Source organism: Lissotriton vulgaris, chromosome 9 (assembly GCF_964263255.1).
Source record: "Lissotriton vulgaris chromosome 9, aLisVul1.2, whole genome shotgun sequence".
Lineage (NCBI taxonomy): Eukaryota > Metazoa > Chordata > Amphibia > Caudata > Salamandridae > Lissotriton > Lissotriton vulgaris.
Genome location: NC_141697.1, coordinates 1,004,361,992 through 1,004,386,923, shown reverse-complemented (window position 1 = coordinate 1,004,386,923; position 24,932 = coordinate 1,004,361,992). Strand labels below are relative to the sequence as shown.

Below are 24,932 nucleotides of genomic sequence, written 5' to 3'. Positions count from 1 at the left end.
TTGGGGTCAGTCATTTTTTTACACTATCACGTGCACATAAATTGATTTACCCTCCTTTTACCCAATCCCCACACACCCGCATGCAACATCCGGCAATCCTCAAAAAAGATCTCCGATAAAGTGACCCTTCGGGGGACCCGTAGGGAATTGCAGCGCCGGCCCTACGAGGAGCAAACGCCTGATGATGAAGCATGACACCCCCCGGGGTGTGTGAGGGCAGCAGAGGATGTAGAATTATTTTCCCTCTCACATTAGGACATTTCCAAACCTAGGATTACTTTAGTCTACCTTTTTTCTTAATCTCTCTGTGTTTTTAAATATGGGTGACAGTTAGCACCCCGATTCATGGGTGACTTTTGCACCCTTGTTAGTGACTTTTTGCACCTTGATACATGGGTGACTTTTGCACTCTTGTTGGTGACTGTTTGCACCTTGAACTATGGGTGACTTTTGCACCCTGATCTAGGAACTTTGTCCTCTTTTTGATAAATAGATTATATATAGGACCAGGTCAATCGGGCCATGGTCAGAACCATCAGAACAGGTAAGTAAATGCAAAACACAACCAGTAACTACTGGTACCATAATGTCCTAAGCATTATCACACTAGCATTAGACACCATCCTAAACTATCATAGCATGACATTAGACATAACTTCATTAGGCCTCACCAGCATAAACACAGTATGCCTAAACATTCTAAACATTAACACATTATGTGATAGGCATCACAAGCATACCTCACATTAGGCATAAAATATATTATGCAATCCTTAGGGTATGGTGCCCTTCTAGTATACAGAGGTACCACCCAATGACCACAGGCCAACTGAGCTTACACCGGGGCTCAAATGCCCTATGTCCAAAATGTCAGGGCTGTAGGTGGGACCTCTCAAATGACCCCCTGACTACCTTGGCGGCAAACACTAAGTGCGCACAGCGCTGGGGCGGGGGTTGCAACTCACCCCTTCTTTACTGACAAAGAACTGGCCCCCAACGTTGCAGTTGCCTGTTACTGCGGCGTGAATGATGAACAAAAATGGGCACTGGTGCTTCTGGCCTTGAGTCCCCCCACTGGGACTCTTCAAACAAATGTGAAACATTTCAGCTATCCACTGTCAGACGGGGCTACTGTGGAAGAAATGTAAGCTAGACTGGCCGCACTGGGCCTCAGGAGAGACCCTAGGGGGAGGGCACTGACAATATGCCCCGGTTCACACACCCCCACCGGGCTCCCAACTTGGCCCCACTCACCGGGCTCACAAGGCGCAGCTTCTTTATCTGCTGCGGTAATTCTGCTCTACAACCAGCCCCTCTAGAGTCCAACACAGGGACCCTTAAAACAAAACGTGCCCCAACGTTGGAGCGGCTTGCTCTCCTGCGGGTCTGCTCAGAACAAGCACCGACAACGGCACCAACCAGGCGCACATGGAGCCCCCACTCACTGGGACTTTCCACTTGCGGGGTAAATCTGCACTGGGAGACCTGGCGGCTCCGGTCAGACGCCTCCTCTTCCTCCCTCAGCATGCAGGGCTCTCTCCAGACTTGGGAGCCCTACCAACGATCCTGTGCTACCTCGCCTGTCGTCCTTTGCACCGGACCTGTCCTACTTCACCCGGGCCCCCTCTTGGGACTTCGATGTGGAGCCCACGAGGCTCAGGACTTCCTGCTTCCATTTTGCGCAGGTCAGCCTGCCCACGATCAGGTTTTCAGGATGCCTGACTTCATGTTTTGCCGCCCACTACTCTCCGCTTTTTCCTGTGGCAAGCTTGGGGTGGGCTCCCACCGCAAAAGAGCACGCAGAGGTGGGGTGGGCACCCGCTCTCACATGAACACCAGTGCAGGGTGGGCATCCGCTCCACGACACGTACTTGCGGGGTGGGGTCCCGCTCAGAGGAGCACCGGAGGCGCTCCTAAAAAATAGCGTAAATGTGGGGTAAGCTCCCACTTGGCTCTGGTGCAATGTGGGGGAATCCCCACACCGGGATTCCCTCGAATACGCTTGCAGCCCAGTGCTGCAGTTTACAGCCCAAAACGCTCTTCTTCTTCCTGGCAATTTAAGCATAGCGCTCACGAGGCGCTAGGGCAACAAAATGTCCTTAGAATCAAGGAGCATAGCGGGCCCAGGTAGGCCAGCACACAGGGCCCTCCAGCTGGGAGATAAGCCCTCGTGGCGGTTCCTACTGGGCCCCCCTGCAGCAGCAAGCCCCCAGCAAGTCCAGGGAAAGCACATTTTCATGGGGTGCCAGCCCCAGTATTTATACACATATTCTCTTTGTCTGCAGAAAAGGGCTTTGGGGAACCAGATGCAACTGGTTCAGGGGGGGATTTGGAGCACTCTGTTGACAGGGCTCCTCTTCTCCATTGTTAGGTGGGGGCCCGTCATCAGACACACCACAGGGGGGCAGAGCCAGCATTCACTAGGACAGGCACAACCCTATTCAGGGACCAGGGACCTCTCCTCCCAGCACTCCAACTACAGATGTCCCATTCAGCCTAGCGCTGACTCACCCTGCCCCTCCTGGAGCCACACACACCTCCCAGCCCCTGTCACTCAAAAGCCAGACATGCAATTCACATCAGGCAGGCAGACACATAGCACACAGAAATGCCAACTTCTAACAGTGGTGTTTCTGAAATAGATATAATAAATCTGCGCACACCATGGCGCAGCATTCATGATCACTATTCCAAATATAACAAACTTGACCACGCTGCGCCTCTCATATAAGGAATTACCACTGAAACACTTATCAGGGTATCCCCAATGCATACCTATGGGAGGGCATACCTATGGGAGGGCAGCCCCACAGTAGTGAGAAACCAAAATGGCTGTTTGTCACCACCAGGACATGTCACACACTTAAGGGACATGTCCTATCTTTTACCTACAATGCACCCTGCCAATAGGGCTAGCTAGGGTCTACCTTAGGGGTGACTGACATGCCATAAAAGGGGGGTCACAGACATGGCACACACTTTAGGTGCCACGTCACAGCAACAGTAAACCTGTGCGCACAGGCCCTGCAATGACATTGGCCTGAGATAGGTTTGCAAGGCTACTTTAGGGGGTGGCGCAATCAGCGCTGCAAGCCCAACAGTAGCATTTAACTTACCAGCCCTGGGTATCTGAAATACCACTTTACAAGGGATTGACAGGTAAACTAAATAGGCCAAGCAGCTGTCATGCCAGAAAAAAGGCTAGGAGAAGGACAAAAAGTTTAGGATGTCCCTGCAAAAAGGGCCAAGCCCAACATTTACAATATAAGATTCCAAAAGCTAGAAACACTGTTGCATAAGATCAGTAAAATACAAGAAATAGAGCTAAAAATAGGCTCAGTAAATGTTATGTTATGTTAGGGAGTTTTCTAAAGTGTGAGTATACCCAAGTGTCTTGGGGCTTTGCGCTTGGTAAATCAAGTATTAAAGTAAAGAACTTGAATCTGATGAACAGAGTAAAAGCAAGAAGTTGGGAGTATTAAATAAGTGCAGACAGTTTCTTAAGAAACTTTCATCTGATCTAAAATACATATATCCATCGAATAGCGTTTGTCTCTCGTGAACCGATTTGGGATGGTTGGGTGGTAGGTTGCCAACACTGGGCATCAGAGCCATCTGAAATAACTTTGCATTATTTGCCTGCAGGGCTATAAGGCACTTGGAGACTCTTGTTCTCTGGCTAACAAAATGAGTGAACCGAGCAATTCTAACTCAGTTATTTGTCAGCCGTTTCTGGCACCTGTAGGTTCTGTATGAAAATTGCTGCCATTGATCACATCTTCTAGGCATTGCTGAGTAATACTGATGTATTTGCCAAATTTTGCCTGTGTTATCGACTCTATAATGGTGAACACCAAATATGCAGCCGTTTTAAAAGCACTGCATAGTTCCTTGTATAATGAGCAGTTTTTGGGCAGCAATAAAAGTGTCAAGATAACTCCAGTGATTAATGCACATGCTGTAGAGAGATGGGTGTTTTTTTCCAGTGGCAGCTTTGACTCATCTAAGGAAGTGCAGATGGTTAACATGCCTGCTGCAAAAAATGTCTACCGTGCATTAAAAACAGTATTTGTTTTGTGCATAGCTCAGTGGGTTCCTGCTTTTGCCACAGAGATGATTTTGTTATTGTGCAGTTCACAAGTTCCAATCATAATCTAGCACAGGGAGCTATAAACTGCTGTCAAAGAGCTGCATGCAAACTGCATGATACAAGTTAGTAAGTTATGCTTTTGCCCAGTCTTTCATTATCCCGATGCTGCTAAAAAGGTGTGTTTGGGTTGAAAAAAATCCTTATTGTTAAAGCCAACGCTAACTCCTGTGTTATGTTCTGAATCCTGAGTTTGTGCTTTTCCAGAGCAAGCACTCTTAAAAAACACCTACCAGTATGGATGACATGCAAATCCTACACCTTGTAGTCCCCTTTGCCTTAGGTAACATTTTCTATTAACTGATTTACTCATGTATGATTCATTGTCTCTGTATGTGTATGATGTAAAGTGCTCTGACACCCTACAGTTTGCTTACCTGTTCTGGGGGGGTCATTGTCCGCCCACACCCCGGTCCACCGTGGTTTTTACCGTTTGTTGTGGAGGGTGCACAGGCGGTGGCAGTTGCTCGTTGGCCGGCTGGTCGAGGGGCGGAGACTGGGCTGTTAGCGCTCTAGTGGTTCTCCTATAGTATAAGAGAGCGAAAAAGTACTTTGTCGGGTTAGACGCCGCTCTATTAGTCTTTGCTTCACGGGGCTCTTTGGGTCCCTTTACTCGTTTTTAAAACATTATTGCTGCTATTTCTTAATATTTTAACTGCATTGTGAATTTGGGGGCATTTTTAAAAAATAATTTTGTTTTGTAAACGCTGACACTCTCCTCAGTTTGCTTACCTGTTCTGGGGGGGTCATTGTCCGCCCACACCCCGGTCCACCGCGTTTTTACTGTTTGTTGTGGAGGGTGCACAGGCGGTGGCAGTTGCTCGTTGGCCGACTGGTCGAGGGGCGGAGAATGGGCGGTTAACGTTCTAATGTACGTCCCCTTTCCCCTATGGAGTAGCATGCCTCGCGGTTCGCGCAGCGGGGGGGCACGCCGCTGGCGCCCGTCCGCGCTAAGTGTGCGCCGGGGGCCGGGGATGCTGCCCCTTTCACATCTGTACCCGGGTTTTTTCCTAGGTACTCAAGGGGAGACCTATTGGATATTGGTATGCAATACCAGTCGCAGTGCGCCCATATTCTGAAAGAAGACACGCTGTCTAGCAAAGTGCCCTTTTTTGCTGCGGGTGTGGTCTTCGCTCACAGGGAATGGACGAAATTAGCCCGCCCTCCAGTCATCTGAAGCCCCTGTTTCGCATCAGCAAAGGTCGCCGCATGGTTTCGTCCTAAATTCTAGGTCTCTTATTAAGAATAATGTTGCCTTTAAGGACTTTGTACTCCAACATGTCCCTGACAGGGTTTTCCTCACTGAAACCTGGGCCTCAGACTCTTTGGGTCCCGCATTAGTAGAGGGCATTCTGGTTGGGTATACCTTCATCAGATTGGACAGAGAGGCTCGCCGGGGGGAGGACTTGGTATCTTGGTCAAGGATTCTCTGACCTGTAGATCAGAACCTTTGACTTCAGCCTCTGATCCCTATCAGGCTCTATACTTCTCCATAAATTTTACTCATATGGAGAGTTTTTCAGGCATTCTATGTTATAGGCCCCCAGGCCCCAGAGCTTTGTTCCCTGGCAACTTTAGCAAGCTCTTGAAACCTTGCGCACCAACCTCACGCTTCTTGGCAATTTTAATTTTCATTTAGAGGATCACATAAATCACGATACTCATATGTTGTTAGAATGTATGAAGGGCTATGGCTTCACTCAACTGGTAACTACCTCGACTCATATCGCGGGCCATACTCTTGATGGGCTTTTCTCAAATGACGATCGCCGACTAGTGGGCGCGTCCCTGCCGCTCTCCTGGTCCGACCACTTCGCAGTCTCCTTTTCTCTTAGGGTTATCTCCCTGGCTAACACCGCGATCTCTGGGCCTAAAATTATCCAAAAACGAAATTTCACTAGGATCTCTAACAAGGCAGTCGCGACTGCCTTTGCGGACTTTCAGCAACTTGTCCCTCTTAATGTAGACATGGCAGCAGAGTGTCTCTCTAATAAAAACACGGCAGTGATGGACTCGCTTGCCCCTTTAAAAAAGTGTTACTTGGCCAGAAAAACGCCTCCCGCTCCAAGGGTTTCTGACCGTCTCCGTAATATGAGACATGAGTGCAGAAGGGTGGAAAGACACTGACGGAAGGATTTGGCACCCGCTGGCAGGGAATCCCACAATAAAAGCCTTAGGGCTTATAAAGCAACTATTATGGAGGAAAAGAAAATACACTACTCCAAGATCACAGGGGCTGTCACCTCCCCCAAGAAGCTTTTTAAAATCTTTCACTCCTTGATGGCTCCGACAGTCTCGGATAAAGTAGAACCATCTCAGGAGCTATGTGACCGCTTATCCTCTTTTTTCTGCTCTAAAATCTCAGATATCTATGATCAATTGAGCTTCTTAATGCCAATTTGGTTTTGGTTGTCCCCACCAAGGGCTGCCTGAACATACCTTTAACAGCCTCATCCCAGAAAGTTTTTGTGATTTTCCCAAGTTATCTCCTACTTTGGTCAGCTTTCTGTTGGAAGGTATTAAGTCTGGCTCTTCTTTGGACCCCTGTCCCCCTAAAGTGATAAAAACAGCTAAAGAAGCCTTGATCCCGCATCTCATGATGGTCCTTAATCTAGCAATCTCAATGGGCCATTATCTGGCAGCCTGGAAGGCGGCTGTGATTAGGCCCATCCTTAAGAAACCTTCTTTAGATCCCCAAAATCTTTTCGCCCTATCTCTTTGCTGCCTCTCCCTGCAAACATTCTCAAATCCCACATGAACTCACATTTGAGTACATACCTGAGGGACCACAACATTCTTGATGGTTCCCAACACGGTTTCAGGCAGGCGCATAGCACGGAGACAGCTCTTACCACGGTGCTGGACAATATAAGAGTACAGGTGGATGCAGGCTTTACCACTCTCCTCATCCTACTTAATCTCACGGCTGCATTCGATACCCTTTCCCCTTTGAGGCTGGTGGAGCGTCTCAGCGAGATAGAGGTGTGTGGACGGGTCCTGGCCCTTCTTGCGCCATTTTTCTTACCAAACGGTCTCAAACCGTTAGATTGGGTGATTTTTACTCAGAGTCTTGCCCCCTGGTCTGCGGAGTGCCTCAGCGCTCGTCTTTGAGTCCTACCCTTTTTAATATCTATGTGGCCCCGCTGGCCAGGGTGGTGCAATCCTTTGGACTTGAGGTGTTGTCCTATGCGGACGACACACAGATCATGGTATCTGTCACCCTAAATCCCAGTGATGCTGTGCTCAATTTTAAAAACTGCATGACCGCTGTTTCCACTTGGATGGTTTCAAATTATTTGAAACTTAACGGTGAGAAGACGGAGATTCTGATCTTTGGGGACAGGTCGGACATTTGGTCCAGTAACTGGTGGCCCATCTCCCTGGGTCTCAGCCCCACTCCTGCCTCTCAGGGAAAAAACCGAGGAGTGATGCTGGACACTGGTCTTTCAATGCTTCGCCAGGTTTCTAGAACAGTTGCCACCTGTTTTGGCCTTATTCGGAAGATTAGAAAGATCTCCCAGTTTCTGTCGATTGAAGCCCGAAAAAAGGTTGTGGTTGCCCTAATTTTAGCCAGACTGGACTATTGTAATGCCCTTTATCGGGGTAAAGATAAGGCCCAGCTTCGTCGCCTACAGCTGGTACAAAACGCCGCGGCTAGGCTCGTACTGGATCTCCCCAAGGGCTCTTTGGCTTTTTCCGCTCTCAGTTCACTGCATTGGCTTCAAGTTGTCGTAGAGTTTTGTTTAAGACCCTTTGCCTTACCCATAATGCTTTTCATGGACAGGGCCCGACGGGTATAAAGAAGATCCTCCACAGGTACGTCCCCGCTAGGAATCTTAGGTCTGCCAATAAAAACTTGGTGGTCCCTAGTTTCAAAAGGACTGAATGAGGGGGAAGAGCCTTTTCTCTTCTGGCAGCCAGGACGTGGAATGCTCTTCCCGTCTCCCTCTCGGGCCAGCAAACTCACTCCTGTTTTCGTAAGTCCCTAAAGACTTGGATGTTCTCTGTGAAGTAAATCCTAGTATGTACACTGTCATTCCCTATTGGCCCGTCTGTACTATAGCACCTTGATGCCCTTGGGCCTAGTTCGCGCTTTAAAAATCCTCCTTCATTCATTCATTCACAGTGGCATGAGAGGTGCTATAAAATAAATTAAATACATGTGGCATGGAGAGATGAGAGGCAATGTTGGAGGGTAGTAGTGAAGGAATCATTGAAGATTGTCAATCATTGAAGATTGATAAAAGATTGTTGTATCCTGGTACATAGTAAGGTCATTATTTACTGTGCTTTAAAAGCGAATACAATTCAATATATAATGTCAAATGTCTTGTAAAATGCACCATTTCCCCCCAAATGCTCCCTGGACGAGAGCCCCCCAAAGCCCCCTTTGTAGTAGTAGTCAGGTTCACTTGCAGCACTTGGTGTGCACTGTACAGCGATTGGTCTGACAACATTTGCCAGAGCAACTTTAGGTTTCCAGTCCAGCCTTGGCAGGAGGAGGAGCCTCGGGCAGTGAAATAAAACCAAACAATGAAAAGTTAGTCACTAGATGCAGCACCTACCTTTCTCATTAAGATTTTTTGATTTTTGCACACATGTGTTTATTTTTTTCGAATTACAGTTTTAATGTTTGACATTTAAATCCTACAAATTGCATGGGGGTCCCTGGCTTCCAGCAGTGACTCAATGGGAGTCCTCAGGAGTGAGAAGTTTGTGAACCACTGATCTACGGCATAGTATTAGTAGTGAGGGACAGCTGCATAGCAGGTTAAATGGTGCATATTTATAACTAGCAGCCCATCCCGACGTTGTCCGGGGATGAAATGTTATGTGTGTAATGTTTGTAATAGTAAATTCTAATATATTGTAAGATTTCACGGTATACAAAAGTTTTGGTCTCATTTGAATGTGGTCATAGAATAAATTGATTTTGCACATTGCCAGACCTAGAGAGTGCGACATATAACTGTCCATGCTGACAGTGCCCTGCGTGATCCCGTCCTTTTGAGGGCTGTTTTGAGGCCCCGTCTGAGCCCCGGAGTAAATGTAAATTGTGAAGTGGCTTTGATCGTGTTGTACGCTGCCTGCCTTCAGTGTCGGCTGGAGCCGTTGGAGCGTGAATGTCGCGGTCAGTGAATGGCGCGCTTGTGAGCCCCATTATTATTTTTTATCCTGCAGCCACTTGTGAGAAATCTTACGTACGAAAATGAGTAAAGGTTTCTTTTGTTAGTGAAAAATTGTAGGCAGTATGGAAAGGATCCGTCAATGCGGCGCCCGTTGGTGTTTTGAGACGGCCGTGTGAGAAGTGATCAGAATGGCAAGGCGGAGCGTGAATGTGCGCGCACATTGCTGCGCAGGCCGCGCCCCTTTTTTTGTTGCAATTTTAGTGCAGCTCCCTGTGACAATGCTGACGCCCACTAAGTTAGCGCCGCACTATATATCATTAATGTGGCGTCATCATAACGCCAAGGTGGAGCGTGAATGTGCGCGCACATTGCCGGCAAAAGCTGCGCCCCTTTTTATTTTAATTGTGGTTTAGCCCCTTGTGACAACGCTAACGGTTATGCCCACAAAGGTTGCTTCTCACTTATATCATTAAAGGCGCCTGAATGGCAATGTGCGTGAATGCGGCGCAGCTTGGTGTTTGTAGACGGACGTGTGAGAAGTGAGCAGAATGCCAAGGTGGAGCGTGAATGGGCGCGCCCATTGATTCTGAAAGGCGCGCTACTGAAGTAGGCGGCCATTTTTTGTTTTATTTTTGGCACGGCCCTCTGACAACACGGTTGTGCCACGCGACTCTAACAACAGTGCACGCCCACAAAGTAATAATGTGAAGTGTAGTATGACATGCCCACACCCACGACACGCCCACGCCAACGCCCAAGTGGAGTTTGTCACGCCCACGCCAACGCCCACAAGGGACTACTCTGCCCCTAAGGTTCTTTGACCTTTCTAATGTATATGGTGGCCAGCTGTATAGCCTATGTCCATCTGCTGCATCTCCCCTTTACAATGCTGTATTGGGTGTTGTGATTGGTGTTGTACGTCTTGAGTTTACCCGCCTCAAAGGTTTCAGCTCTCTCTTTATAATAGTAGTATAGATTGGGGAGTCGAAACCTTGTGATTTTGGTAAGCGACTGCCATCTCTGGTTTACTTTCTTAGTTTGTAAACCTGTTAGCCTTGCAAACAGGATTTGTTTTAGGCGTGCACTAGAAAAATAGGGTTGTGGTCTAAGGGAATCCGTTTGTACCCTGATGTATGACAGCCCCACAATTTACAGGATTCTTGAAAATGAACAAAATACAATAGTTTTTAAATGTAATTTGCATTTTTGTATTTAATAATAACAAATAAATGTTTCTTTATTTAACTATATGCAATTGTTTATTTTTAAGTTGAAATATATATTTATAAATGTCAAATTAAGTCAAGTCAAGTCAGGGACATTTCTATATCGCACAAATCACATCCTAGGAGTCTCATGGCGCTTGCAGCAGTCTCTGACAGAGGAGAATAGAGCAATTAGTTTGCAAAAAGCCAGGTCTTTAACCTTTTACGGAAACAGCCGTGTTGATGGGTGCTACGGAGATGAAAGGGCATTTTGTTCCATGAAACAGGAGCTAGAAACGAGAATGCACGACCACCGTTTCTGGAGGTTTGTATTCTTAAGGGCGTCAGCAAAAGTTCGTTTCTGGATCTAAGTTCTCTTTGAGGCCGATACCATCTAAGTTTTTCCGACCAATATTTAGGGCCTTTTTCATACATCTGTCTATGGGCCAGGCACAGCGTTTTGAAGAGGATACGCTTTTTTACCGGTAGCCAGTGGAGGCTTTTTAAACAGGCAGCAGAGGGAGTTTTTCGTGGGAGGTTGAGAACCAACCGGGCTGGAGTGTTCTGGAGAACCTGAAGCCTCCTCAGATGATGTTCATTTATGGAAGCCAAAAGTGCATTTCCGTAATCCATCCTATTTATTATTAATCCCTGGACTAAGGGTTTTTGGGCCTGAACGGGGATCCACTTGAAAATTTTTCTCAGACTAAGCATTAGTCCGAAACATGTACCAACGATGTTATTTATTTGATTGTTCATGGACAGTTTATTATCCATCAGAAAACCCAGATTGCGGGTTGATTCCTTTGGTACTGGGAAACTGCCCAGATGGGTTGGCCACCAGTCATCTGTCCAGTGTCCTGCCGCTCTGCCGAAGAGCATTATTTTTGATTTACTGCCATTTAGTTGGAGGTGATTGATGGTCATCCATTCCTCAACCTGCATCAGGCAGTTTTGAAACGTTGTTTGGTTTCGTTAGGATCAGGATCTAGTGTAACTAAGATCTGCATATCATCAGCATACGACAGAACATCAAAACTATGGGCTCTGATCACTTTGGCCAAAGGAGTCATATAGACATTGAAGAGCGTTGGGCTCAAAATAGAGCCCTGGGGAACGCCCATTTTAACAGGTCTTTCGCTTGCTCTGTTATTATCGATTTGGACCGTTGTAGTGCGATGGGACAGATAACTGGAAAACCATTTTAGGGCATTTCCTCTGACACCAATCTCCCACAGCCGTTGAATTAGAATGCAGTGGGAGATGGTGTCAAAGGCTGCGGACAGATCAAGTAGGACGAGGATGGTTGACTGGTGCTTATCCCGCGCCAGTCTGATGATGTTATCGACCACCTCGACCAGTGCAGTTTCTGTACTGTGTTGTACCCTAAATCCCGATTGGGAGGGATCCAAAAGTCCATGATTTTCAAGATGACTCACAGGCTGCTTGTTGGCAATGGATTCAAGCATTTTCCCAAAGTATGGAAGTAAAGAGATGGGCCGATAGTTTAACAGAATGTTAGGGTCGGACGTGGGTTTTTTCAAAATGGGCCTAACTTTAGCTGCTTTCCATATTGTTGGGAAGTCGGCATCCGTGAAAGATTTATTAAAAAGGTTTGTAAGATAATCCACCAATACCGGCACAAGTATGGGAAAAAGTTTAGGGGGGATGTGATCGGTGGATGACCCTGACTTAATTTTCAGTCCGGCCAACAAGGTCGCCTCACAGTCACATTTAATACATTCCTCCATGATGTATGGGGGTCTGATGGTGATATACCCAGGGCATCTGACTGAGTTGGGTTAGGATGGGAGGTAAAAGAGAGATGAATGGTGGTACTTTTATCCTCGAAGAATTGAGATAGGGCATTTTTCCACTCCAGGGAATTCGGAATTTCTAATGAGTTGCTAGGATTGGTAAATTCCTTCATGATTTGAAAGAGTTCCTTCGAGGAGTTTTGGGCTCTATCTATCCGCTCCGTAAGAAATGCTCTCTTTGTCATTAAATAAACTTTGAAAACATAAATAAAATGAGAAAAATGTGTTATATCTTTATTCTATAAATATGTAATTAATTATGTTTTTGGTTACAAACACACAACTATTATTTTATTATATTTCTAAACACCAACAATACAAATGAAATAACAAAACAATTTCTGCTGCTTGCACTAAAATTAAAGGATTTCACACTAAAACTATCAAAATAAATAATCACACTCCAGCATAAAACATTTTTAAGGAGGTGTTGGACACTAAAAGGGTGTCATTTACTATTCCCACTCCAACCTATACCACTTTAGGGAAAGTATTAGATATTAAAAGGTAACATTTACCATTCCCACTCCAATCTATGCCAATTTAAAGACGGTGTAGGACACTATAAATATGATATTTACTAATCCCACTCCAATATAAACCACTTTATGGAAGGAATTAGACAGCAAAGGAATTTCATTTACTAATCTAATCCAATCTAACCTAATTTGGGGAAGGTGATGGACAGTGAAAGAGTGTGACATTTACTATTCCTACTCCAATCAAACCATATTGAAGAAATGTGTTGGACACTAAAGGTGTTAAATTTACTATTCCCACTCCAATTTAACCATATTGGTAGAAGATGTTGGACACTAATGGGATAACATTTACTATTTCCACTTCACTCTAACTATGGGACTTATTAGGATTGCGGTTTTTCCGCATCCTCCGGGCCGGCAGAAGTGTCCGCCGGCCCGCAGGATGCGGAAAAACCGATGCGGAGCCTTCAAAAACCCCCCACCAGATTAGGATGGCTGGGGGGTCAGGAAGACCGTCCGCCGCTTTATCGCCGCGGTCGCCTTACCGCGGCGGAAAAGCTCTAATATGGAGGCGGTGTCTAAGCCATATTAGGATGGGGGTAAACAGATGCCTTTCCGCTGCGGCTTCTCCGCCGTGGAAAGGCATACAGAGATTTCTTTGGGGGCCCGTTGCGGGCCCCCAGGGTGACGGGGGGTGGGGGGTGCACATGGGGGGTACCTATGGTACCCCCCTGCATTTGTATGCACAAAGCCGCAGGCACCGCACGGTGCCTGCCGCTTTGTGCATGCAAATGCGAAGCATGCATTTTTAACATTGCGGCGGGTGCTGCTTCAAGCAGCACCCACCGCAATGTTAAACATACAGGATGTGACCGCCAGGGTGGCGGTCACATCCTAATCTGCACGGAGGGACCGCCTCTGCCCCTGCAGAAGGTCCCTTCTTTTCTGGGGTGGCGGACGGACGAAGGTCCGTCCGCCATCCTAATGAGGCCCCTTATTGGGGGAAGGTGTTGGACACTAAAAGTGTGAAATTTATTATTTCTGCTACAATCTAACCATATTGGAGGAAGGTGGTGGACACTAAAGGGGTGCCATCTACTATTCTCACTCTAATCTAAGGCTCTTTGAAGAATGTGTTGGATGCTAAATAGGTGAGATTTACTATTTCAACTGCAATCTAAAATATTTCATATAAAAGTTTATACAAATTAAACATTTTATAAACAAAATCAAACTCCCTGCTCTGACACACCTTTTTAACTAAAAAATAACATGTTATTGGAAAACACACTAACCAAAACTGCAAACCTATATATTCATATTTATACAATAACATATTAAAACAGATTGTATTACTATTAATTATTTATTCATTTCTTAAATATTAACTAACATTCTTAAACTTTAAACCATAAATAAAAAGTACAATTATAATCTAAGAATAAAAATCATCCAATGAAAATCATATAAAACTACTTTTTTAAATTAACAAATTACAAATATATTTTTTGTATAAAATATCATTTTATAACTTCTTTTAGAATACTGGTATTATTTCTTTTATTTTCCACAAAAATTATAAAATATAACACTTTTATTGGAAACAATTATAGTTATTTTTCATTATTAAATACATTTTATATATTGTTATTTTCTAAATATTGTTATAAATTAAATATTTTATAATATTTCAATCGTTTTTGTTTAATTCATATATTAATTTTAAATTGAAATGTATTACACTTATTAATGTAGTAAAATACATTTGAAGATTGTAAAATATGAAGTTGAATATCTTTAAATATTTAACAAAAACTTGACTTTAAAATATAAACTTTAAAAAAATTGTTCTACCCTAATCTACTAAAACCTGATATCGCACTAGTAAAAAAAACACATTATTTAGATATTTATATAATACAACTAGAAATACAAATGTAATCAATTTCCTAGCTGAGAAATTGTCTTACTTAAAACACAAATAAAAAAATAATAAACACATAGAATCAAATATACTATAATAAATTACATAATAATTAACATAAATGACATTACATACAATATTTTCTACATCAATATTTTTTACATCAATATTCCTGTCGACTATATTTTTGATACCCCTATATTTGGTTGTATGACATTACCATGCATGGTTTTACCACGCATGTCTTTACCAGGTGTATTCAACCACGCATACCATTACCTCGCTTGTATATCCATTAACACTAAAAGCACACTTACCAAGCAAACACCAAGCACGCACCCCTTCACCAAGCATACCCTTTATTGTTATAGATGTAAGGTAAATTTACCTACCTGTATGTAGCATTCTCTGTTCCAATCTTCCGTCCTGCGGAAAAGTGCTCTGTTCTCTGTAAAAAGAGACGTTCAAGCCCCTACATCCTCAAATCTTTTTGAAAGTGAAAAAGGACTATTAAAGTGACACAAAAGAAGGGAGAGTCAAGAAATATCTGCACCCGGAGTTTATTTAAACCACAAGGGTAATTACATTGTTTCCTTCATGCACTCTTTTTGTTTTTCATTGTTGTATTTTCCATCTTTACTAAGTATGGTGTGCACTGGGGGAACCTGAAACCGTAAAACAAAAAAGGATATTAAAATATTAGGATTTGCAGAATATTGCAAGCCAAATTCACCTAAAAAACGCACAAAAACACACCCAAACTAAGCCAAGTTGAAACAAACACATACCTTGTTCCCTAAAACACAAGAACCTCAGCCCGCACCAACTCTAACCCTTAGAAACTTGCCACACAAGGTGGAAGACTGCCACCAATTGAACAGTTGAGTGGTAAAGTCTTGCGTTCTTAAGTCTTGCGTTGTAACAGTCTTTTCATAGTAAAAAGTGCATGGTAAATGTAATCCGAAGTAAAACTTTGGAGCAAAGGCTGTTTCCCTGATATTCTTGACACAACATTTTTATATTACGATATTTTTTCCTGATATTCTATTCAAGTACCAAGGCGAGATCTATTAGTTTGTCAATGCTTGTTAAAATGATGCCACTAGCATATTGTTCATCATCCCTGCCATAGGATGACCATCCATGGTATCTTATTGGCACCCTTGGCTTAAAGGGTTTTCCATGGCATTTGGTAGGCATTACTGGCAAGTGCTGGTGATACATGGGCATGTGAAGCAAAACTTACCTATGTGGAGCAATATTACTTGTGAATACTGTATTAAAATGACAATCTTATATTTGGGGGACAGGGTCAGTTTTGAGACAAAAGGAGTCATTTGCTGAAAAATTTGACACCTTTGTTTGCAAGAATTGGCATGCCAAGCTGGTTTTCAATGAAAGATTAGCATATTTAGCAAAATCAACAAAACAACATTACAAGTCAACATATGTGTATTGTAAGGAACTGACTAACTGATGTTTTAGGACAAACAATTGCATTTTTATAACATATTTCAAATTACTATTTGAGTGATCATTTATGTGGAGTTGGGGACTCATTTTGCATTAGTGAAGGAGGCACTTTCTGCTATGTGCATTTCCAAATCTATATTGAAACAGCTTTTCGTGCCAATGTTGGAGTGGATGAACAAGAGAAAGAAATAATGGTATTGTTGGAATAGGGGAGGAGTGAGAGATAGAATACAGAGAAGTGAGAATAATAAACTTAGGGAAAAGAGCTAGGGAAAGAGGCAAAAGAGGGTCTAAGACCAAGAATAATGGTAAGCATACAGGGTTCACATTGGGGAGAGTAAGGAGCACAATCGGTCTTTTCAACATTGGTCCTAGTTGGTTAAATTCATTCCAGAGTTTCTGTACTCGCTATCTATTCTAAATGATTTCTATTTAATTATTTTAGGTAAATGCGTCTAAAGTAGATATGTAAAATTTCTGGCATGGAGTGGCAATCTCAAACCTGAACTGGACAACCATGAGAAGGAGAATAATTGGAGTAAGGAGTGAAAGGGTAAGGGTAAGTGTAGGGGTGTAACAAGAAGGCAAAGTGAAGAAACGAGAAGCTATAACAACAGCAAGATAATGAAGTTTGGGAATTAGGATATAAAAATATAAAAAGAAAGAGGGAAATGAGGCAGAGCAAATAGGGATAATGCAATAAGAATCAAGGATTGGGCAAATCAACACAGAAAGAGGTAAAGGGGCAGTAACTGAGATGGAGAAGTTCACTGTTAGACCCAGCGGTTTCCAGCTGGCAGAGACACATCAAAGCCAGTTAGACTCCATCATTCTACATTGGAGGAGTACAATCCACTTGTCTGATAACCTGTGCTCGCCCATAGCTAGCTTAGCATCGCACAATCAGGCTTATCCTAAGGGCCCAAGTGTAAAGTATCAGCACAACACCACCCTCGCAACACATTGCGTATGCTACAAAAAGACTCCACACCATATGTATAAAACACTTGTCTTTTTATTACATACACACTGAAGTCATAACGAGATACACATATACAATTAACAGCTATAGGTAATTGCCAAACTTCCCATTTGAAATAAAAACAAGATACACATTGTATATACACATTAAAGTTATATGCAATTGTCAAACTTTCCCATTCGTAGAAAGGTCAAACAGTCCCAGGTCTTTGACTATGCCTTGTGACCCAGCCCCTCAGTCATTCAACAACACCAGCCAACGACACATGTTGCCCCTGCTGGCACCCATCTACTAGATAGTCAGAACCACCTAACACAGAAAGAAACTATTGCTTAGTTTCGTCCAAAGGTTACGAGTCTGAGGCCTGTGAGCGAGAGCGAGACTCAGGTGCATGGTGTACGGGAGATGGGGACGGGGACTGCGCATTCCTCGTCTGAAGTGCGGCGAGTCTCTTCCCTGGTTGGGGACCGAGATAGCTGAGGACCCCTAGACTTGGCCCGTTATGTGCACCCTCTTTGGCTCCGGGTGGGAAGATGGAGAAGTTGTAGCGATCCTGCGGTGGCGGCACGCCTGCATTGATTTTGAAGCGGGTGTCCCGGCGATCTCCGGCCTGCCTGCTGCTGTACCCGAGGAGTGCTGGTTGTGAGCTGTTAATCGCCACACTCTTTGTAACGGATATCACGGACTTGCGGACATTGGGTGCTGCCCTGACAGCAGCAAGAGGTTGATGTGAGCCTTGAGGTGGTCCATTTGTGCAGCATGCCCGTGTTGCAAGTGAATGCGGCCCGAGAGAGTGATAAAGAACACTATGAACACTGAGTTTGCCCCAGAGACCCTTTCACTTGCGCATAGGATCCCATGAGTGGTGAGTGGGAGGCACCAGCTGCAGCTGAACAGTAAAAGTGATTGCTTGGTGGGCAGTGAGCGCTATCTTTGCAACACACGAAAGGAGAGGGTGCGGCGCACTGCCCCCGTTGAGTAAGGGACGCCGCCATCTTAGCTCCAGGGGGCAACGGTAACCCCCGGAGTGACAGGGGACGCGCAAAACGTGCCTTTTTCTTGTGAATCTGGACGCCGTGAGGGGACCGGCCTGCTTTCCTGGTGCCGCGCTGTGAGGGGAACGGCTGGGCTCCTTCCCACATGCCAAAGGCCAACGCGGGACAAAGACTATGACTCCCAGCAGCCCCTTGAGACCGGCGGCGCACTCCTGAAGCGCCAGCTTGCGCCCTGAGGCACTACAAAACCCACTAGCGCGCCCCACAGCACGGGATGGGTGCGGGCGACGCCCAGACCAAGAGCGGACCCGTTTGAGCCTTTTAGAGGCCGGCCTGGGCCCACTCTCTAATATCTGTGCCTGTCCAGGTTAGTGGATATCTATGTACTTTTGGGTTACTGCTGACCATTAACATCGCCTAGAGAATTCCTCTCCTGTTGTTTATTTGTTTCTTTTCACCTTGGCCAGGACACGTTATTATAATGAGTACTCGCGAGGGGAGGAGTAAATCTGGGTTACCTGGTGGGAGTGTCGTAGGGACCTTAGACCGATTTCTGATCAGAGCTAACTCGGTCTTAGCCCATGAAATAGCACTGACCGAACGTCGTCTTTCCCTAGATCTCCCACAATGTAAACGCTCATCGTTGGGCGGTTTGAAATCAGCACGTACACCAGAGCACCTACCGGCACTTGAATCTGAGCCTCATGATCCAACAAGAGGGACTACTCAGCTGCCATTGATCACCTTGGACTTGTCAATAATATCTGAGAACATAGTTGGCCCATTGGCTAAGGAGAATGCCCATGGAGGTGTACCTAGTGGTATAGTTTCACGAGTAGCCCCGAGATCGGCTCCTAAACATAATTCTCCATTCATGGATTTAACATCACCAGTGCCCAAAAAGAGAAAGAGGGGTGGGGGCCTGCACATGCAGAAAAGTGCAAAAAGCCCAACGTCTAACAGGAATGGTGGGCCTGGATCTTCTTCGTCATCAATTCCCTTGCCCGAAATCCCTGGCAATGTTGTTCCGAACCAAGAGTCAACAGGTGTGCTGCCCCCTGAATCTAATGAGGCTTTGTTGATCAAACTGGGGGCCATAATATCGACATCCGTGACCCCCATCCTGGAGAGACTTACGCTGATTGAGGTCAAACTTTGAATTGCAAATTGTACCTCATCTCTGTTCTGTTAAGGACAATATAAGTAAAATTGATAGCCTTGTAATCCCTGTTAAAAGTGTCATTTGCAACCCGGCTGTACTGAAGTCCAGTTGGGCAACTCCACTATTATCTAATACAATCCCTGTACCATCTGGTATTAATGAGGAAGCGGGAATAGTCCCTGTTGTTGACCCAGTCCCCCCGGGTGGCCAAGGGGGCGACTCAGGGAATATATCTAGTGAGTTTGCTCAGCTCATCCCAAGTACGCCTAGGGAGGAGGGCAGCAGGGTCCGGGGTAGGACACTTAGTAATATAAGACGACACAATTCTAAGTATGAGACAGGTAACCAAAGAGTAGGGGTGGGCGTAGTTCGCGTAGCCGCATTCCGCGAAGCTATGCGAAGCCGTTCTCACACTATGTGACCTTCGCGTAGCTTCGCGAGCTTGCGTAGTAGCTTACTGGTCCCGTTCGCGAGCCGATTTTCTTGCTCGGGAGCGCGTAGTGCGTGTTCGGAGCGCTGTCTGCGTGTTCGGGGGATTGTAGCGTGCGACCTTACCCATGTGGTGGGCTATGGGCGCGGCCATCTTGTTTTTTCAATTGTCCCGCCCTCCCGCGTCCCCTACTTCCTCTTCCGGGTTGCGAATAACGCGTTCGCGCGGTGCACGTCTTGTTCGGGAACGCAACTACTTGTTTACACTGACAAAGTGCGTGTTCGCGTGAAATCTCGCGCGAACTTACCCACGTGGTCGCGATGGGCGCGGCCATCTTGTTTTTCACACTCTATGCTATGGTTCTGGGCCTAGTTTTCTATCCACCTTGTATCTGTGCAATCCTTACCTCTTTTCACAGTTTTTCTTACTTCTTTTTACTTCTCATCTATTTCTCTCTGTCCCTAAGTTTATATTTTGCATTTTATTTCTACTTTTCCACCTTTTTTTACAGTTTTATTTTACTTCTTTATTTAAGCTCCTACTTCTTCCCCCTAACTTTCTTTTCCACCTCCACCTCCACCCCAGAACCATGGCAAAGGGGAGCAGCAGAACCGGCTCGAAGGGCAAGGCGCCTGCGCCCAAGAGCCGGCTGCCTTGCGGCAGAATGCGACCTGCAGGGGTGAAGGCCCGGAATCTTTTCGGGGAGGCGGAGGTGGCCGCCCTGGTTTTTTTCATCCAGCGCCACCTCCCCTTGACCTTGGCAACAGGCGGCAGGCCAGGGTCTGGTTACCTGCCAGAGGAGCGTCACCGCCGGTGGGCGAAGGTAGGCCGGGCAGTCTACCGTCGCTCAGAAATCCGGCGCACCCACCGGCAGCTGGCCCACCGGTGGGCAGACATTCTGGACAGGGAGCAGGACCTGGTGGACCTGATAGGTGTTGAAGTCGCGGGGATTGGTGAGTAGCTAGTAATATTAATAATTTAATATATATTATAGTGGTATAGGTATTGTGTATAATTCTTGGATGTTAAGTAACACGGTTACTGGTGCGCTTTGTTACATTGCCGATGAATTCAGTCTCAAATTCTTCTGTTATTGTATGACACAGGTGCTGCTCGCCACTTCTCTTACTGGTTTGTAACTTAGCGCTAGCTTGGGCTGCTGATTATTGATGTTAGAGTTTTTAGAGAACTGAAGTTAGTTGATGCTATTGCTAGAGTCTAGTCCCATTGTCCTTTAGTGAAATAGTGGTGGATGGATAGTATTACTTGCTTCATATTTTTTAACGGTCTGCATGACGCCTCCTCTGTCACTGAATGCTTAGTTAGTTCTTATTTACCCCTCCATAGAACCGGTTTGAGTTTGTTTACTGAGTGGTAGGCTTAGCACAGCAATAGCATGGTCAGGTGAGTCAGTAGCAGTTCTGACGCAAGCAACCAACAATTATGTGTATGTACAAATGTATGCATGTGTCCTCCATCTCATCATCTATGCATGTTTGCGGGCAAAAATAAAATTGAAATGCCGACTTACTGAACAATTGGCCCATCTGGATTCTTGAATAGGTGGTGTAGGTCAGGTGGTACTGGCTTCGTTAGTATTCTGCAATCAGAATGTTTATGGCACATTTGATTAGTGTTCTATAAGTAGACGGTCTGTGGATCTTGCAAGCCAGTAGTCATTTATACTTCGAAGTCAATTTTATTGGAATTGTTGTTCCCTAAAATGTTTGAGAGGATTTTAGAATGAGGTCTTTGTTTCACAGCACTTAATGCTTCTCTTTCTTTATTATTTCTTACATGATCAGCACCACCCAAGGGCAAGAAGACGGGGTCCGAGTTGGCGGGACAACCACAGGAGGAGCGCTCCTCTACCGCGGATCCTGCTGCTGGCCCCAGTAAGTCCTACAGTGCTTATATTATTAACAATTATATTTCCCTAACTTTTTAACGCACCTTATTTTTTCCAACCTATTAATCCTCCTTCGTAATTCAATGTTAGCAAACCTTCTTTGGTCTTACATTTGTTTTCCAAATTTAGTGTAACTATCCAATGCCATCCCTGACTTTCAGTTCCTTCAAACTGCCTCTGCCCCTAGAGTCTCTGTGCTACTACTATTAGACTGTGTGTAGCTAAGCTTGCCCTGTTGGCCACTCTTTAGTTAAGGTATTCTTTAGAATAAAGCTGTGATAGAATAGCTGTAGCCATTGGGTCCGCTCCTGTCTTTTGCGTTGTCCTCTGTAATCTCCAGTCTCTCAATTCCCACCAACAAAAATGCACAACCAGATGTTTGCCTACTAATTTCTGTTCAGTTAGTATACTTCTACTACTGTTGTGGTTATTATTATTCTCTTTCTGCACATACACAACTATGTACAAGAAGAAAGTAGGATATTGTTGATGTTGGTGATAGGGAGGTTGGACCTTACACCCTGATTACAGAACTCAGTCAGAAGAACCCATAATCCAATGACCGTCTAGTCTACCTACCTAAGTGTCTCGGTCATAGTCAATTGTCCCACTCCCGACCCCCACACGAAGATAGTTAGATATACCCAATGATTTTAATACACAACCCACGCCAGAACAGAAGAAGAAGAGTAGAAGACCCTTTCGCTCACTCACTCGTTTTAGTCCCGAGCACCCCAGACACTGAAAATATACCACAGAGTCTACGTGCAAGTTCAAAAACTTTATTTTTTGTAATAATTAACAAGCTTTGTATTGTTGTAACTTGTAAGTATTTCGATGAAAAACATCCTGCTCCACCATGCAAAATGAAGAAGATTAAATACTGTACATTTTGTACATCTAGTGCTCGATAGAGAAATGTGTGAATTGTGGGAGACCTCTCTCCATTGAACGTATACTGTTAGTGGTTACACATGCATCTTTCGAAAGCTCTGCAAATCCCTTGTTTCGTAGAAGGCAATCTTCTCTTCTCATCTGCCTATGAGAAAAATGTTGCACGTTAGACAGTGAATACAACTATGCACGTTTTTAGCAGTCATCACATGGCAACAAGTGCAACATTATGGACTAACAATACTGGTTTGTCAATTGTATGCAAGACTCATGTGGTCTCAATGGTGTCTTTCTTACTGTGCAACAAGCTGCAAGGTAACATGGGCAAAGCAGTAGACACGGATCAAAAAATGGTTATATGGCTCAGGCTAACTTTCCAAAGACTATAGTAGGAGTAGATTAGATGACCCTAGGGACCATCTAATAAATTAAAACAAAACTCTGTCTAATGTGACTGCTGTACATTGGACGCAATTTGGACTAGTTACACTGTCACAACGATTCTTGTTGTACGTAACTGTTTTTTCAATCTTCCTTCCTGGTGAAAAAAGTACAACTAGTAAAATAGGGGGAGGTGTGCAGGCATCTAAAAAGGTGTACTTGTTTTTATAGGTGCACAATCAATACTAACCACCAGTGCCGACGGGGCCAGCGGCGAAGAGATTGCCATCCAGGAGGGGACAGAGGACGCGGCACCTGCAGGAGCATCAGTGGGGGAGGAAAGTTCAGCGGTGGGCGGTGGTAAGTTATATTCATTACTTATTTGCATTACTAGGTGGATGGGGGACATTTTTTTCCTCACTGTGCTATGAGACTTATTAGGAAAGTATGAATTTGAAGTTGTACTGGACAAAATACAATGGTTGAAGAAGACACCCTTTGTAGCATTACCAGTTTGAGTTGAGTAAACAAGGCCTCTTCCATCAGACTTCAACTCAGCTGTGTAACTTTTGGAGAAGACTAAAAGTCAGATCAGATGACATGAGGGATGTGTTGAACAAAAAGGGAAAGAAGTGAACTAGGGTGGAAGGAGGAAGGACTAAAGAGATGTAATAATAAGACAAACTACCATAGAAGGATACTTTGTAAGGTTCATTCACATGGCTGATCTGAATCGGATACAAGGGTTGTTAAAGGATGGGTAGAACTGCAAGGTCGAAGAAAATGCAGGCCTGGTTGGGCAAAAGAATATGGGTGCATAGATACAGTGGATAGCAAGAATCATGAGCGGAGTTTGTGTCAATGAAACCCAAGGCAAGGAAGGAGAGGACGCATGGGTGGTTGCTGGTGAAGTGAAACCAGGTAAGCCGATAATAAAGAATGATAGACATTGACTTTTAATGGGTGGATGCCCCCTAAATGTATTTGTACATTCATCATAGGTGAAGACTGTCACTGGAAGCAGAGTCTTACTTTGAAAAACTAAAAGGATACAAAAAAGACTTTTGTTCTTCTTATGTGTACTCAAGGCCACCCAGTACTAGGGCAAGTATAATGCCGGAAAAAAACTTCAACAAATGCTACAGGCAGGGGAAGCAGGAGGACAGATTAGATAGATACTAAAAGTTGACACCAATTGTATGTACTGCGCTTGGTAGTGCTACTATGCCACAATGTACTGTTGAATTAATTATGAAGAGTTTCAGTTACAATTCTGTTTCTTTTTTTATAGATACTCATACTCCTTCCTCAAAACCATTGCGGAAGGAGTTGGCAGCCAGGGCCCGGCAAAGGAAACTGCAGGCCATTGTGGAGGAGTACCGCAAGCTGGTGGCTGAGGCTGTGGAGGAGGAGGAGGCGGCAGCAGCAGCTGCTGGCTCTTCCAATGCGTCTGGCCCCAGCAAGGCTCCAACTGCAGGAGTACGGCGCCGTGGCCAGGCAGCCGCTCACCGCCGGCTTTTAACATCTGCCACCCCCACACACAATGGATGCAAATGCAGGTGCCGTGCTTTTCGGCAAAAACTTCTCCTCCGGATAGCCCAGCTGGAGGACCAATTAGAGGAGCGCGTAAAAATCATTGTGGACAAACACCTTAAAGCCCGCCAACTGTAATGGACCCGGACCCTGTTGATTTGCCCCTTTTTTAATACTTTGTTGGTGGGTGGGAATTGGGTGTTGGGTTTATTTTTGTGGGACATTCTTTGGACTTGGACATTGGTTGGGGTTAGGGTGGGGATAGGGGTGGGATAGGAGGATATTTTTATACATGAATAAATGTTATTTATTTTCAACTTATACAGATATGGTATGATGTTGTTTTGTGGTGGGGTTACTGTTGTACGTCACAAGGTTTACTCTAGATGCAGGGCAGCGGCCAGTGTTTGAATGAAATACTTTATTAACTGACCACATGTGTAACATGCAAACAGATAGATGCTGTGCC

The 24,932-nt window shown here is 44.9% G+C and overlaps 1 protein-coding gene across 1 annotated transcript; it reads left to right on the top strand.

The window, feature by feature from the left end:
- The first annotated feature begins 522 nt into the window (after positions 1-522).
- LOC147692707 (uncharacterized) lies at positions 523-24,601 on the top strand. Its single transcript, XM_086939547.1, has 4 exons — positions 523-544; positions 21,552-21,641; positions 23,162-23,287; positions 24,222-24,601. The coding sequence occupies exons 1-4, from the start codon at positions 523-525 to the stop codon at positions 24,599-24,601; spliced, it is 618 nt and encodes a 205-aa protein (XP_086795673.1).
- Positions 24,602-24,932: the final 331 nt, after the last annotated feature.